The 17,262-nt window shown below is 39.9% G+C and overlaps 1 protein-coding gene across 1 annotated transcript in view; it reads left to right on the forward strand.

The window, feature by feature from the left end:
* RYR3 (ryanodine receptor 3) overlaps positions 1-17,262 on the forward strand; it is a 473,873-nt gene that overhangs the window by 206,630 nt on the left and 249,981 nt on the right. The window contains exons 23-28 of the mRNA XM_049790221.1: positions 1,680-1,783; positions 4,365-4,448; positions 7,615-7,774; positions 9,237-9,384; positions 10,426-10,631; positions 11,545-11,719. Coding sequence (XP_049646178.1) covers positions 1,680-1,783; positions 4,365-4,448; positions 7,615-7,774; positions 9,237-9,384; positions 10,426-10,631; positions 11,545-11,719 — 877 coding nt within the window. The remainder of the gene's footprint in view (positions 1-1,679; positions 1,784-4,364; positions 4,449-7,614; positions 7,775-9,236; positions 9,385-10,425; positions 10,632-11,544; positions 11,720-17,262) is intronic.

The following is a 17,262-nucleotide window of genomic DNA, read 5'->3' on the forward strand; positions in this document are numbered from 1 at the left end:
AGTTTTCAGATGTATCACTAAGATTAATAGATGCTCAAATGAGGCGAGGGAACATTCATCACTAGAAAGAATTTTTCAGAGAGGATGTAAATTGATTTTGTTCTGTGATTTGTGTAAGGGCATGTCTGAAGGCAGAAGGATAGGTGAGTTCTGAAATTTCCTCTGACCCTGACACTCTCAATTTACGCATGTTCCAGCTTAGTTACTGCAAAGGTTCCTGCACCCTAACATATGTATTTATATAGCTACCATAAAAATACCCTGATATATGGACCTCTTTCTGCATTGTGTTTAGATGCCAACACAAACCTCTCCTTTAGAGAATCGATCACAATGGCTAGTTTACATTTATTTTAATGATTATTTTATTATTGCTTCATTCTCTTCATTCATTCCACTATGTATTTTATGGGGCAAGGGACCATCGTGGCTTACCCTTGAACTCCTAATATCTATCTAGATCAGTGCTTTTCACGTCCCAGGCATTCAACCAGTGTCTGTTGGAATGATTTATTAGTGAACATCTGAATCTGTGTTGTCCAATGTAATAAATAATAGCCATATGTAGCTAGAAAGCGCTTGAAATATGCTAAAATTGAATTAAGATTTAGATGTGCTATAAATTGATGCCAGCACCAGTACAACAGTTAGGGCAGCTACATGAGCCCTACTCAGGTTTGATATCTAGCATTCCATATGGTCCCCAACCACCACCAAAAGTGAGCTTTGAATGCATCCAGGAGTAAACCCTGTGTGGCACTGATTGCCTTCCATCAAAATGTGCTGGCATTATAAAGTGCATACCAAATTTTAAAGGATTGCTAATAAAAATTAAAAGAATTCTAATGTAAAAAATCTCATAAACAATTCTTAATTGTTCAAATGTTTGATATCATGTATACATTGGAATGAGTACAATACATTACTAAAATTAATTTCAGCTATTTTCCCCATGTGGCCCTTACAAATTTGAAATGTGGTATACACATATTAAGTTGGTAGCATTCTTAGGAACAGCGATGATTTGGACTGTACTGTCCTTTATTCTTGACATAGGATACCATCCATTCATAGCATTTTTATGAATTTTTAACAGCTCCATGAATTTTTAACAGTCATAGACATGATTATCACATGATACACTGGTTTTTCTGGGGGGATATCATGTTCTGAATGCAAATACCTGACTAGAAACAGATCCACCAAGCACAAGCCACTAACATGTTGGGATTTGAATTAAGGATCCTATGAGTGCAAGGTTTTAAGAGGCAGGTGCTTACAGTCACTGTGCTACTCCTTCAGATACCCTAAAGTGTGTGTGTGTGTGTGTGTGTGTGTGTGTGTGAGAGAGAGAGAGAGAGAGAGAGAGAGAGAGAGAGAGAGAGAGAGATGTCTGGAAACATGTACAGCAGGGCTGTTGTCAAGTTAGATAGCAGAAATGCCACAATTGAAGTGAGTCTATTGGGATACAGGATAAGCCACATAAGTCACTAGAACCTTGGGAACCATGGATCTTGTGCATTCAAAAGAAGATGTGCTATTTGCATATCAGTAAATAGCACTTTGTCTTCCCTGATATGGATTGTCTGGGTCATGTTTCAAAGCATGTCCTTTTCTGTTTTCCAAGGTAGAGCCACTGTCAAAATTTAAGTTATGTTCTTTCTTATGTTGTAACCTAGATACGGGATGACAATAAAAGACAACACCCCTGCCTTGTGGAGTTTTCAAAGCTCCCGGAGACAGAGAAGAATTATAACCTACAAATGTCAACTGAAACCTTAAAGTGAGTGTTTAATTGAATTGAATTTGGATGCAATAGTGATTCGGTGGCACATAACTAAACCGCAAAGTTGTGTATCTTTCATTGAAAATTAGATAAATTATAAGGATTGGTGATTATTCAGATCACAAAAAGATTTAGTATAGTGAGTAAGAAATCCCTAGTGGTTATATATATACAGATATATTTTAGAAACATTCTCTAAAATATGTTATATGTTTACATATTTTTATGAGCCATGGCTTTGCATATGTATGTATTTGAGCCACTTGCTATTTGCTAGGGGCAGGAAAAATGTAGAAATATAAAAGGAAAGAGAGGGGACTGGAGTAATACCACAGCAGGTAGGGCATTTGCCATGCATGCAGCCAACTTGGGTTCAATCCCTGACATCCCATTGGTCCCTCGAGCCTGCCAAGAGTAATTTCTAAGTGCCATGGGTTGTAGCTACAAAAAATAAAAATAGAACTAAATATACCGCCAAAGTCACCAAAATGGAATCAAGAGACCTAATAATCTAAATTTTAAATAGGCCTGATATACTGGCAGGCTGGGGAGCAAAGGGTGGAGGTTTGGATACACTCTAGAAACGTGGTGGAGAGGTAGACACTGGTGGTGGGATTTACCCTGATTCATTGTATGTCTAAAACTCAACTATAAAAGACTTTATAAATCACAATGGTTTCAATAAAATTTAAAAAATAAATTAAAAAAGAATAGTCTTTGAGCACATGTTACTATATTATGCTAATAAAACACTAAAACTGCCCCAAACAAGAAAGGTCAAAATAAAGGGAAAGGAAGGAAGGAAGGAAGGACGGCAGGAAGGAAGGAAGGAAGGACGGAAGGAAGGCAGGAAGGAAGGAAGGAAGGAAGGAAGGAAGGAAGGAAGGAAGGAAGGAAAAGGAAGAAAGAAAAAGGAAGGAAGAAAAAGGAAGGAAGGAAGGAAGGAAGGAAGGAAGGAAGGAAGGAAGGAAGGAAGGAAGGAAGGAAGGAAGGAAGGAAGGAAGGAAGGAAGGAAGGAAGGGAGGGAGGAAGGAAGGAAAGAAGGAAGGATGGAAGGAAGGAAGGAAGGAAGGAAGGAAGGAAGGAAGGAAGGAAGGAAGGAAGGAAGGAAGGAAGGAAGGAAGGAAGGAAGGAAGGAAGGAAGGAAAAGGAAGAAAGAAAAAGGAAGGAAGAAAAAGGAAGGAAGGAAGGAAGGAAGGAAGGAAGGAAGGAAGGAAGGAAGGAAGGAAGGAAGGAAGGAAGGAAGGAAGGAAGGAAGGAAGGAAGGAAGGAAAGGAAACACAAGCAATGAACAAAATGCCTTTTGTAGTTTAGGTTATATAAAGCAAAAAAACATATATAAAGCATTTCTAAAAACCAATGGGGAATCTGGTGGTTTTATTAATCAAAATTCAATTAATAAACAACTTTAAACTTCTACTTGATCTTACCCATTTAAATGTTCAATTCAGACCTTAATCTTATTAGTTAATTTTGGTACTTTCTATCTTGAATCCTTTGTGTTTGCAAGCTGCTCTCTGTTGTGTTTTTCTGTTCTTTAATGTCAGTGCAGAACCTTTCAGCACTGTGACTTTGCTGCCTTCACAGTGGTTCTTAATAGGCTTGCCTAATAGGGTCACATATGTGCTGTGTTCAGTGACGCAGATGCTTCTTGACAGTGTAGCTTAGATACAGGTATCTCATGGTAAAAGTACAGCAAAGTTTGATAGATAAAAAGATATATTATTGATACATAGATATAGATAGGGGGTAGATAGATGGATGATAGATAGATGATAGATAGATAGTAGATATGTATATATACAGGGAATACACAGTAAATAATTGTTGCCTGTATATTTACTACAAGGATCCTATCTGTTCTCTGGAACCAGAGAACCAGAATACAATTAGTGCAAATTTTTAAGCTATTAGATATTTAGAAGGATCATTGATGAGCTTTTTAATATTGTTGTGCTTGACTTATAAAAAATTGAGTATTAGAAACTATGACCTTTAGATCATACTCACCCACTACCTACTTATGTAAATAAATGTTTAATGCAATAAAGCCAGTCTTTATTTTGTGGGTTTGTATTTTGTCTTTGGCTAGTTTTGTTCTGGAGTTGGGGATGGACAGAGTTGATTATGGTCCTGAATTAGTTAAAAATGATGGTAACTTCTGAGAAATGCATCATTATGCAATTTAATTGTTGGGTGAACACAATAGTAGCAGTAAATTTCATGAAGCAAGTGCAAAACTAAATTATGCACAAGAGAAAATTATGCTATCAAAAGACATGAAATACATAAAATTGTACAAAGACTATGACATCATTAGGCAGTAGGAATTTGAGGAGGACCATTTATATATTATAATCTGTCATTGACCAAATGGAAAATAAGTAGTATGTGATCACATTTCTAATGGAGATAATTAAACCACAGGGCCTGAAACTATTTTTTTTGTTCCTCTTACAGAAAAAATAAGGGGTTCCGGTCTGAGTGAATGGGTGCTGTCTATTCTTATCAGATGTTGAATGGGCTAGGTCCATAACACTCTTTATCTTGCCGTTCACCCTTGTCACCTCTCTCATAGAACACTTCTAGCCCTGGGGTGCCACATTGCCCATGTGAATCCAGCTGCTGAAGAGGATCTCAGGAAAGTCAAACTTCCCAAAAAGTAAGTAACTTTTAAAATTGTGAGTTTAATGCTACAGTCTTGATTTTTTTTTTTTAATTTGGTAGAGTTGGAAGCCCAGCCACAAAAGCAGCCTCAGATCCTACTCTCAGCTCAGGATTCTTTCCCAATAACTTAGAATGCATCAAAATCCCCAGGAATCTTCTGAAATCAATATTTCTCATATTTTCCTCTCTATGTTTGCTTCTGTTGGTCACTTGGAGACAAAATTTATGCCACTCTAAGAAGGGTTTGTTTGCAGTGGTAAGAGTGTTTTCCTAAGAGTATTTTTCGGGGGTGGGGAAATAAGTGTCCTGATATGAACCAGAGGTGGTAGTCACTTCCACTCTCTGAATATGAGTTCACTTTCTGCGTGTCTGCATAAACAAAGTAGATTTACAGGGGAACACTGGGGATCTTTTTCTTCTGAAAAATGACAGTAGTGGCCCAAGTAATTTGGGAAGCCTCTAGATTACAATAGCTACTGCCATAGAATCTTGAAAATGTTTTATGGTCACAGTAAAGATTCACTCATTTAGCACTGGACCAGTCTCTATAATTCCTTCATATATAGAGGCATCTCTTCTAAGATTAATTTGATCCTTAAATCTGCTTGCTTGTGTCCTACCTTGTATATTGATCCAGAATCATAGTGTTCATACATTCATATTAGCACTCAGTTCCCTTACCTGACGGACTTTTCATTCCTCATTGTGCTCCTCTGCATGTGTGAATTCACAGACAAGTGTCAGAACTACCAGAACTACTTAACAATTAAGTCAAGGGCATTTGCCTTGCACATGGCCAAAACAGGACAGACCCCAGTTCGATTCCCGGCATCCCATCTGATTCTCCCAAGCCTGCCAGGAGCGATTTCTGAGCACAAAGCCAGGAGTAACCACTGAATGTGTGTAACCCCCCACCCAAAAAAATCCCAAACCCAAATAAAAACAAATAACAACAACAAAAAAAGAATTAAGTCAAAGTGGAGGACTTGAGAGACAGTACAATGGGCAGGGCTTGCATGGAACTGACCCAGGCTTGATTCCTGGCATTCCATATCATCTCCCAAGCTCCCAATTACTCCTCCAGGAGTAATTACTGAGCATTACTAAGTGTTTCCCTTCCCCTCAAAAAAGTCAGGGTGGTACTAGATGTAATCAAATACTCATCTTTTCTCTCCTCCTCATTAAATAATTTCCCAAGCTGCCCACCTGCTCTCCCAAAAACACATCCTAGAGGCAGTTACAGAAGGTGCAGCCTCTTGCACCCCTTAGAGTTAGTGCTCAGCAGTTTATGCGCATTTACTTGACCCAGAATCATGTGTCCTGAGAAGGAGGAAAAGAGACCATTGTGCTATTAAAGACCCTGCTAAGTATTTCCAGGGAAAAGTAAATTCTGGTCCCCATGTTCTTAAATTTCCATTCTTATTTGGCTCTGGCTGTCAGGGGCAATCCCCCTCTGGAGTCAGTACCCAAATGGCTAGGATGAACTCCCATCCAGAGCATTCTACAGTGTGCCCCATTTGTTGTGTTAAATAATTAAAGATGGGGCTGGATGGAGGGATGGATGGTGAAGGATGGAGATGGATGGAGGCCTTTGTCCTTAGGCCCCGGCCACGTGGCTTCATCCCCCACCAACCGGCGGGTCTGGGGTTCAGGAAAGCGACGGGTATTGAACTCACTCACAGGCAGGCATCAGGAAGCATCAACTTTATTTTTGCCCTATTCACCACATGTGTGTGGCCTATCTCATAACCTTTCAAGCATTCAGCCATTCTTAGCTAGCCCTGCCTCTTAACTCCTTTCAGCCATCTTCCTTTGACCTCCATGCTGGTCAAAGACCAAAAGAGGCAAAGACCCAAAAGCCAGAGAGCCGAGCAGGGCAGAAGCCCCTAATCCCCTGGCTCAAAGGCTTATCTACCTTTTCTAAGACCCCTCCCAGGAATGGGCGGGGTCTTGCAGGTAAGGTCACACATAATATCTGGTTCCCAAGACCCCTCCCAGAAATGGGTGGGTCTCAGGTAGCTACACCTAAATCCAGGGTGGAGTTACAATTTCCCTTATATAATATGTTGACTTGGACTCTATGGATATTTTCCAATCATCTTCATATTATCTGTACCATTTTAGGCATTTGGTTCTGTGACTCCTGCCCAGATACTAACTATAAAGATCACATCAAGCTCATAAATGTTCTGATCTGTAATATTGCCTAATTATCAAAGGAAAAAATGTTTTTATTTAACCATGGTTTAAAACATTATTGGTAGTTGGGTTTTAGGCATATAATATTTCAACACCAACCCCACCATCAGTGTCAACTCCCATCACCAATATACCCATACTCTCCCATCTCCCCAACCAACCTCCCCCGCCCCCTGACTGTCACCTTGGCAGACATTAAAGTCCATAGTTGCCATTTAGATCTTATGCTTTCAGTGGTATTGAGTCTGGGCTTTGGGTATACAGCGACTCTACTATCACTCATCTTCAATATAACCAAAGCCCAGAACCTGTTTCCCACTACTTCTCTTTCTCATTTTTTCCTTTTCTCCTTGATTTCTTGTCTTCTCTCTCATTTTCTTCCCTAGGCTGTTGGATCAAGAGTGATCTAGTCTCTGCCCTTTTCTATATTACATTTCCTAATATGATTAGTTTATGTACCACAGATAAGTGAGATCAAGCTGTGTCTGTTCTTTTGGCTACAAAGGTTTAATTTTTTAATTTTCAGCAGTTATTCTAAGTTTACTTGTAAGAAACCATTTGGCTCAAAATTCTTTTCTTGCTGATCTAGTTTTTTGTCATTTTTGGAGAGAGGTAAAGAAGTTTCTAGTACTGTTTCAACATACTAAATGTGTCCATAATATATAGAGATCATTGAAATTTTCTTAAAAATAAGGATGGATTTTCACCCTTGGACCATTCATTTTCTCCAATCTTCACAGCCATCTTTGAACATGTGACACACTTTTTGCAAATGGGATGGTCAATTTGACACTTTATCTATGTCATCAAATAGAACTGAGTTGTTAATTATGCCCCCAAAGGTTTACCCTTTGACAGTAATCTTATTTTTTATAATTTCCTTAATATGTGATTTTGTTCTAAAATATGGAGTGGTAGTATTATAGTTATCTATTCAGTATATATTTTCCATTTACTTGTAGCTATGTGATGGCCAATGGCTATAAGCCAGCCCCTCTGGATTTGTCTGATGTAAAATTGTTACCTCCTCAAGAAATTTTGGTGGATAAACTTGCAGAAAATGCCCACAATGTTTGGGCAAAGGACAGAATAAAACAAGGATGGACATATGGCATTCAACAGGTGAGAAGTGCTAGGTAAAGCCTGCTGGAAAAATTAGGAAATATGATCATCCATCAAAATTTCATTTGCTTTTTGGGTTATAGCTTGGAATATGAACATTGCCCTTGGACTCTATTTTTCATGCCCCAGTACATTTGTTATTTATAGAACCATGTGACTAGACAGAATTTGTAATGGTCACATTGACTAATTCCAGAAACACCTATTCTGCACAGATAGATAGGCATTTTGTTACTTCGGTTCATTTTTACCATTTTTCTGTCCCTAAGACATCATATCTCATTCTTTGTCTTCTGTTGGCATAAGGTCAGGTTAGTTTTCATATCATTTTCTAAGACCAAAATTAGCCTTTTCTGTCTTAAATCAGATGTCAGCAGTATTTTGGGAAAGGCATCAAGCATTAAATACTGGAGGGATAAAGGAGGAATATGGGCCCCCAAGGAAGGGTAAACCAAGAAATATTTGTCCACTACCTTTCATCTGTCAGACCAAGATTCCAGGGCAAAATTCTTGGCTTAAACAGGAAGCAACCTAAGAACTATACCAAGAAAGAAATTAGGTAGAGTTTAAAACTAAAGTTTACCCAAGACTATCTGGTACATTTCTTTCTTTGTAATACTTCTCTAATCTTAATTCATGCCAGAGTTGTGTCAGGAAAGTTCAAGAGGAGCTGTATAAACACATGTAGCTGTGTGTGCATGTATCTATTGATTTCTGAGTATTCACAACTGTGCACACCATGACAGGAGGAGAAGTGAGATTTTTAAGACCACATATTCACTTCTAAAATGTTAACCTGGATATCTGCCCCCATCTTCACATGATCTGTTCCATTATAGGCACTTGGTTCTGTGACTCCTGCCCAGATTCTAACTATGAAGATCACATCAGCTCACAAATTCTCTGATGTTGTAATATTTTCTAATTTTCAAAGGTTTAAAACTGACCCCAGTAGCTGCATTTATTGCCTTTTTTTACCCTCCAAGGAACTAAGGACTATAGTTAATATGTGTCCCCTATAATAAAATGAACTCATTATGATTTTCCTGATATCTTTCTATATACATGGATTTTTATTATATTTCTTTTGTAAGAAGCTATTTGTTATGAGGAGGTTGTATCCATTTGATCATGGTATGATCTTCCATAGGGGAATAGTTCCACAAATCTCCCATCTGCTTTGCCTTGGACATCTAACGAATTCCATGACTCTTCATTTTATTCACCATCTGAAATTATTAAAATATGGTTTTGATGTTAGCCTTGAACAATATTAAAAAGTTTTTCTTTTCTTTAATCTTGAAGAGAAATGGCAAATATGTTTTTTGCAAAATTTCAAAGCACTGGGGAGGAACTTGTAGACTAATGTAAAAAAATAAGCCAAGACCATTGCAGGGAATATGTAAGTGGTACAATGACAGGATCTATTTTCTCGGCACCTCTTTTCTCTGGTTTCACACAGGATTTGAAAAACAAAAGGAATCCTCGATTAGTTCCATATGCATTATTGGATGAGCGTACCAAGAAGTCAAATAGGGATAGCCTTCGGGAAGCTGTTAGGACATTTATTGGTTATGGTTATAACATTGAGCCCTCGGATCAAGAGCTTGGTATGAGTTCAAGTTTTTTTTTATTCTTCTCTCAATTCACTAAATAATAATACTTGGGAAAATGCTAACTTTGAATTTGTCTGACTTGATGATATTGATGCTGACAAGCACTCTGCTAAATGGTTATTTTAAGAATTAAGGAGGGATGGTCTCTCAATTGAGAAACACAATTGATAATAAAATATTGTCCATTTGCCAGGTGTTTGTTTGTTTAGGGTCACCCCAGCCATGCTAAGAGCCTACTCCTGGCTTTATACACAGCTGTCACAAGGTTCAAGGGGCCATAGGATGTTCCAGGGAATCTAACTTAGATCAGTTGCTTATAAAGCAAGCAGCCTCTCCACTGTACAGTCTCTCCAGCCCCATCCCATTGACAAATTATCATTTCAGCCACCCAATTTCATAGGAAATAGATAACATACTTGGCTGAGGAAAGTGAATACACTGATGATGGGTGTGGTGTTGAAACTATTACACAAGAAACCATCACATCCATGGTATCTGAGGTTTATCAGGAAATTGGATCAAAACCCAAATTACCTTTATGGCTCTTTCCAAATGTGAATATCAGCTTACTTTTAAATCAGGTAGACTCATATCCAATTTTAGCACTCATATTGTAATTGATGAATGTATTGTAATCATGCTGTAACCCAGGAGGAAACTATAGGTTATCAGGTCAGTATTATTAGTAGATAAGGGGATGATTTCAAGACAGTCCTATGTTCAAATCTTTGCTCGCCTTCAGTAATTGACTGTGACCTTCAACAAGTAACCTCCCTGATGCTCAATTTTCTCAGAGATAAAGAACACAATTTTACTGGTTTCATAGAAGTGTTGAGAGAGATAAATGAGATATGATCTCTAAGCATGACTGCAAAGTATTTGTCCTGTGAAACGGTAATTAACAAAATCATGATAATATTATGGTGATTATGAGCATAGACTTTCTTGGACACTACATGTCTGTTAATGCTTCCTAATTATTAAAGTTCTCTCTTTCCCTCCTATACCCACTGCGCCATTTCCTTCTCATCATAGCTGACCCAGCTGTGGAAAAAGTCAGCATAGACAAGATTCGATTTTTCCGAGTAGAGCGGTCCTATGCCGTGAAATCTGGAAAGTGGTATTTTGAGTTTGAGGTCATGACTGGAGGAGATATGCGCGTTGGCTGGGCCAGGCCCGGCTGTCGGCCTGACATTGAGCTGGGAGCTGATGACCAGGCCTTTGTGTTTGAAGGCAGTCGGGTGAGTCTGCTGAGTATCCCCATTTCTTGTCCCAAGCTTTCCTTCTCCAACTCTATTTCTCTGGAAGTTAGGAGCATTTCATTTCTGGAACTCTGGCCTCAAAGTGATTGGCTGTGACCACCAATGAGTGGCTAATTTAGGCAATGGTTTTGTTACTATCAAGTGATTGTCAATTTGCTTGAAAAAGGGGGGGGGATTTTTTGTCCACCTCCTTTGTAAAATCACCTCCATCTCTGCTTCTGCATGTAAGAGCACTGCTTGAGGAGTATTCCACAGAACAACTCTTCCCATCTAGCCTGAGAGGGAGTCCTATTTCTTTTTTTTTTTTTTTTTATTGTGACTGAAGTTCATTACACAGAATTATTTACGATAATAGTGACAATGAATGAAGGGCATTCCCACCACCAATGCTGTCCTCTCTCCACTCTTGTTCCCAGCATGTCTCCCACATCTCCCTCCTTTACCCCCCAGAATCCTAGTGCAAATGGTCTCCACCGTACAGCTTGTTATAGGTTGGGTATCTATGGCCTGATCTGGTAACCTGGGCCTTGGGGGATGGGATGCGGTGGAGCAAAACTCCGCCCCTATCCATTCATTCACAAGCTACAGAGGCGAGAGCTGGGCCTGGAGATGCCACAGGCCAGGAGTTGGTCCCTTGCACTGGTATGTGGAGGAAGTCCTATTTATTTCTAAGGCTGACTAGAAGTCTGCTGAGACTTACTTATTTAGATCTTTCAGATCCTCATTCACTTGAGAGGTCAATCTCTGTGAGTAGTCCCTGGTGGAAAGATGAGAACATTGTAGAAATAAGAGACTACTACCAATGAGGAGAACTTATTTTGTGGTCGTCTCTCTGCCTTTTGGGATAATTCTGGACCTCCATTTTTCTAAGTGTCGAGGTCTTATTTTCTAGGGCCAGCGCTGGCACCAGGGGAGTGGGTATTTTGGACGAACCTGGCAGCCAGGAGATGTGGTTGGATGTATGATCAACCTAGAGGATGCTTCAATGATCTTCACATTGAATGGGGAGCTGCTGATCACCAACAAAGGCTCGGAACTTGCCTTTGCTGACTACGAAATTGAGAATGGTAAATGTTTCCCCTTCCCAAATTATAGCTCCTTGAATCAAAAGAAAATCCAAGGCGCAAGTTCTTCTACCTCCTTATAAGGTACCATGTTATTTGCATATTTGAAGCTCTGAAAGCTTTTCTACTTTCTTCTTTCAAGAATCAAGACAAATGATTATCTTTGGTATATGCCATTTAAGTATATTCTTTGCACTTCCGGATAAGTTGGCCAAAAGAACTTACTTAATTTCATGTACTCTGCCTTGGCCAGTTAAGGTTTCCCATTACTACAAATTGCTGATTTGCTTATGGACTAATGTCCGTAGCAGGAGAAGGAATGTCAGTAAATTAAAAACTGTCCTTTTGTTCTATGTTGAATTGTCAGCCTATGTATTTGTATCATTGAACCTGATGCTTTGATGAAAACCATTGAAATGCAAAGTTACCAGTTCCCTTGAATGCAAAGATTTATTTTGAAATTCAGACATGCTGTGAAGCCCATGCACAGTTGCACTTGTTAATAGCCGTGAATAGACCACAATCAGGCAGTGCTTTTAGCTACATACAGAGAAGTAATGTGTGCTTATTTCCCACCTATGTAATTTCACTGTATTCAATGGTTTGTTGGCATAAGAGAATGGGCACTGGACTTCCAGTCAGCTGAGTCACTCTAAGCAAACTGTGAATTCCAAGGTTTTTATTAGACTTCTTGAGAATACCTTACAGAAAAGAGGGGAGTAGGCTATATGAATATGAAGTTCCAGCTATAAAATGCAATGGTAATATTTTTATATCCACTATGAACAATAACCTCATTCCCTAGCTGGGTACAGAGTCTCACTGCTACTTCATTTCATATGAGGAGAAGGCTGAAGAAAAAAAAGGTGCTCTTAGTCAGAGCTCTCTTTCTATCTCTGCTGCCCCCCCAACTATAACAGATTGTCCTACCCCTAAAAACTCCCCACCACACCTGTGACATTTGGATTCGCTTGATCTAACCTTTTTCCTCCCTTTTCTCCCTGTGTAAATGCTCTAGCAGTTCTATTTTTTAAGCAGAGGAATGTTCTCCAGAAGAGGACTGTTCTAGAATAACTTTTTTGGAATCATCTCTGTTGATGGAAAGAGCTGCCTCACAGACCTTTGATTTACCAAGGACTTGATTTGACCTTCAGGCAACAAAGTCTATTATTAGGAGAGGTTTTATAATAGAATTGTACTGTGCTATGTTAACACATTATACCATAGTATCATGTTGCACTTTAATAACCCAGAGACAAGATCACTGGAAGACTCCTTCTGTTCTGAGGTGGCTAGGAGTCACTGGAAGGGCAGATGAAAGAAGGCAGCATGCTGTTTGCTGTCTCTGCTAACAATAGCCCAGAGGCCTGGAATAACCATATAGCATTGCTCTGTTCTCTGCATAAAATAGAAAATGTTAGCATTTCTTGCCTTGAGCCATTAGGAAAAGCTTTTATTGAAAATAAAATATTTTTGTACACTGTAGCCCCCAACAAAGGAAAAAATAAAAATCTATTCTCTGCTTGTGTTCTGAAAGTCGGCATCCCATTCTTGATTCAGACCATTAACTGAATGCAAGTTGGGCTGTGGCAAGGAAATAGTCCTTGGGGGATACAGGAACCATTAAAATTCAGAAATGGGGGGTCAGAGTGAGGGCACTGCAGTAGGGCGTTTGCCTTGCACACAGCTGACCCAGCACAGACCTTGGTTCCATCCCCTGGCATCCCATATGGTCCCTCAAGCCAGGGGCGATTTCTGAACACATAGCCAGGAGTAACCCCTGAGCATCACCAGGTGTAGCCTCCCCCAAAAAATTTATAAATGGCTTTTATTCTCTGGGTATTTATAGATTATAATAATTCTCTCCTTAGATAAATTAGATTTGTGCCCACCTCATTGAAACTTTTCTAATCATTGTTGTTAATCTGATCTCTGGCCTGCATTATCATTTTTATATATATTTTATTTAAACAACTTGATTACATACATAATTGTGTTTTGGTTTCAGTCATGTAAAGAACACCACCCATCACCCCATCACCAATGTCCCAAATCTCCCTCCTCCCCCTGTTCTCTAGACAGGCTTTCTATTTGCCTCATGCATTCTCATTGTTAGGATAGTTCACAATGTAGTTATTTCTCTAACTAAACTCATCCCTGTTTGTGGTGAGCTTCATGAGGTGGGCTGTAACTTCCAGCTCTTTTCTCTTTTGTGTCTGAAAATTATTATTGCAAGAATGTCTTTCATTTTTCTTAAAACCCATAGATGAGTGAGACCACTCTGCATCTTTCTCTCTCTCTCTCTCTCTCTCTCTCTCTCTCTCTCTCTCTCTCTCTCTCTCTCTCTCTCTCTCTCTCTGACTTTTTCACTCAGCATAATAGATTCCATGTACATCCATGTATAGGAAAATTTCATGACTTCATCTCTCCTGACAGCTGCATAATATTCCATTATGTATATGTACCACAGTTTCTTTAGCCATTCATCTGTTGAAGGGTATCTTGGCTGTTTTCAGAGTCTTGCTATGGTAAAAAGTGCTGCAATGAATATAGGTGTAAGGAAGGGATTTTTGTATTGTATTTTTGAGTTCCTAGAGTATATCCCTAGGAGTGGTATAGCTGGATCATATGGGAGCTCAATTTCCAGTTTTTGGAGGAATCTCCATATTGCTTTCCATAAAGGTTGAACTAAACGGCATTCCCACCAGCAGTGGATAAGAGTTCCTTTCTCTCCACATCCCCGCCAACACTGCTTGTTCTCATTCTTTGTGATGTGTGCCAATCCCTGTGGTGTGAGGTGGTACCTCATCATTGTTTTGATTTGCATCTCCCTGATGATTAGTGATGTGGAGCATTTTTTCATGTGTCTTTTGGCCATTTGTATTTCTTCTTTGTTAAAGTGTCTGTCCATTTCTTCTCCCCATTTTTTGATGGGATTAGATATTTTTTTCTTGTAAAGTTCTGTCAGTGCCTTGTGTATTTTGGAGATTAGCCCCTTATCTGATGGGTATTGGGTGAATAGTTTCTCCCACTCGGTGTGTGGCTCTTCTATTCTGGGCGCTATTTCCTTTGAGGTGCAGAAGCTTCTCATCTTAATATATTCCCATCTGTTAATCTCTGCTTTCACTTGCTTGGAGAGTGCAGTTTCCTCCTTGAAGATGCCTGTAGTCTCAATGTCCTGGAGTGTTTTGTCTGGCCTGCATTATCATTTTCATCTATGCAGCCCTAGAGGCATCTGGAAACTTGTAAGGTTTTTAAGGTGAATCCTTTCTAGGTCCCAAGTCTTCGATTCATTCCAGTTAGAAAAGAAAAGAATATTAGATCCTGAACAGCCTCCAAGACCTCAGAATATGATTGGGATGAGGTCCCTTTCTATGCTAGGCAGTCCCTATGGACATCTTGCTCCTGGTACAGCTTTGGCTTCTGCAGGGACAACCTCCCACAATATTCCTGCTGGTGTCCCATTGTGATATAACAGCTTAGCTGGCACTTCCTCTGTAGGCAGTAGATGAAACTCACTTCCATCTGCACATAAACACACTGATCCACTGGGTTCCCCCAGATCTATGCTAGGTTACAGAATCTGGCTTCAGTAGGCTGTGTGCCTGCTGTGTTTTCTGCAAAGCCAATAAATTTCTCAGGACTTCCCCTTCCAGCTTCATGAGAGTTAGTGGGAAATGAAAATTAGTGAGTAACTCATACCCTGCTTGGGAGCCACAGGTCAGAACCCAAGTTTGATACCTAGCACTGTATTACCCCTGGACACATTGGGTGTAGTACTGGGTAACCCCAACTCTACTGGGCACAAGCAGTCCCAAATCACAAATTATAAACCATTTGGTTGAACTCTGGGTGACCAAATCCCGGGCCTCATGTACTTGGGTGTCCCTTCCCCCTGAAAGAAGGTCCTGCTTATGTGAAATTTTAAGAAAGGCTTCAAATAGTCATTTCAGGAGCTGTTCAAGATCTCGTTTATTCCATGACTGGTGGTGAACTATGTTCATGTCTTTTCCTCAGTTCAAAATAGTCTGAAAATTGATCCAGGGTTTGGATGAACCAGTTCTTTTCCAAGCTCCTGAATGAAGAAAAACGGACCTTGGACTCTGTTCCCTTCCCTATGAACAAAACAGTTAGCAACAGAGTTTATCAGAGCATCTCAGGATTTAAATGTGTATTTCCCTGGCCTTTCTTTCCTAGAGTATATATATTCTGGCCATCTTGATTAAAGTACTCGCAAAAATTCTCCTCAACCAACTTCCCAGATGTCCATGCATCATGTCTCAGACTCCAAACAGTGTAGAAGAGGGTTGCTTACACATTAGTTTTTAACCTTACTTTTCCACTCTCATCTGAAGCTGAAGACCAGCTGGGTTGTATAAAAAAATGCACACTTGCGCCAGAGTGATAGCAAAGTGGTAGGGCATTTGCCTTGCACTCTGCTGACCTAGGACAGGCCCAGTTTCTATCCCGCATCCCATATAGTCCCCTGAGACTGCCAGAAAATATTTCTGAGTGCAGACCTGGGAGTAATCCCTAAGCACCACTGGGTGTACACCCCCCCCTCCAAAAAAAAGTGCACACTTGCTGGGAGAGCCAATGTCCCTGTTTTGTCATGTGGCCTGACCGAATCGATCTTTCTATCCAGACCTACTCCAGGGAGCTCAGTGGCTGCTTATATTTGGTAGTCCTTGTCTTCTAGGTGGTTTGAAGGGTGGTGTGATCATGAGGTGCTAGTTGATTGTTCTAGAGCAAGTCAGGCTACTGCAGTACACGTAGGAAAGTCATTTGAAAGTGAAGAAAGTGTTGATCATAAGCAGTGCAGCAAGAAGTAGAGAGCAGGCAACGTGACTTTGAGGCCCATTGCCTACTGTGGAGCACCCAGCTGGGAGCCTTGTTCAGATGCTACCTCCTCCCTCTCCCCACAGAACACAGGTGTTGGGTCAGGTATTCCACTTGCTTAGTCTCCATTTCCTCACCTACCTGAGGGGAACATTTCTAGATACATTTCTAGAACACTAAACCCATTACCTGAGACTTAGAAAGAACTTGATAAACATTAGCTGTGTGGTCCATCACCACAGCTCTGGATCCTTATGAACTACAAAATCACATGACTTTCAATGCTTTAAATCAAGCGGTGTTCCAAGTGGGGAGAACTCCTCTAGTTGGAGATTGTCACCTGGTGGAGGGAACTGATTAGGTGAATCCATTTATCAAGTTTCTTCCCGGGAGACAGTCCAGGTACCTATAGACTTATCTTTGGTCTTTTTTTTTAATATATTTTTTATTTAAGTAACATGATCATAGTTCGGTTACGTCACAAACAGAACACCCCCCCTTCACCAGTGTAACATTCCCCCCTCTCCCCTTCCCATCCCCTGCCTGTATTCAAGACAGTTATTTGTTTTTAAGTTCACTAAACTGTATTTTTTTTTCCTTAAAGGATAAGAGTAAAAAAAATATAGTAAAGGTTGTGATAGTGGCAATCACTGTTGTTTGCATAGGTCCAGAAAAATATGGGAAAAAAGGAAAAAAATCCTTGGCCT

The sequence above is a fragment of the Suncus etruscus genome, chromosome 16, assembly GCF_024139225.1.
Source record: "Suncus etruscus isolate mSunEtr1 chromosome 16, mSunEtr1.pri.cur, whole genome shotgun sequence".
Taxonomy (NCBI): Eukaryota; Metazoa; Chordata; class Mammalia; order Eulipotyphla; family Soricidae; genus Suncus; species Suncus etruscus.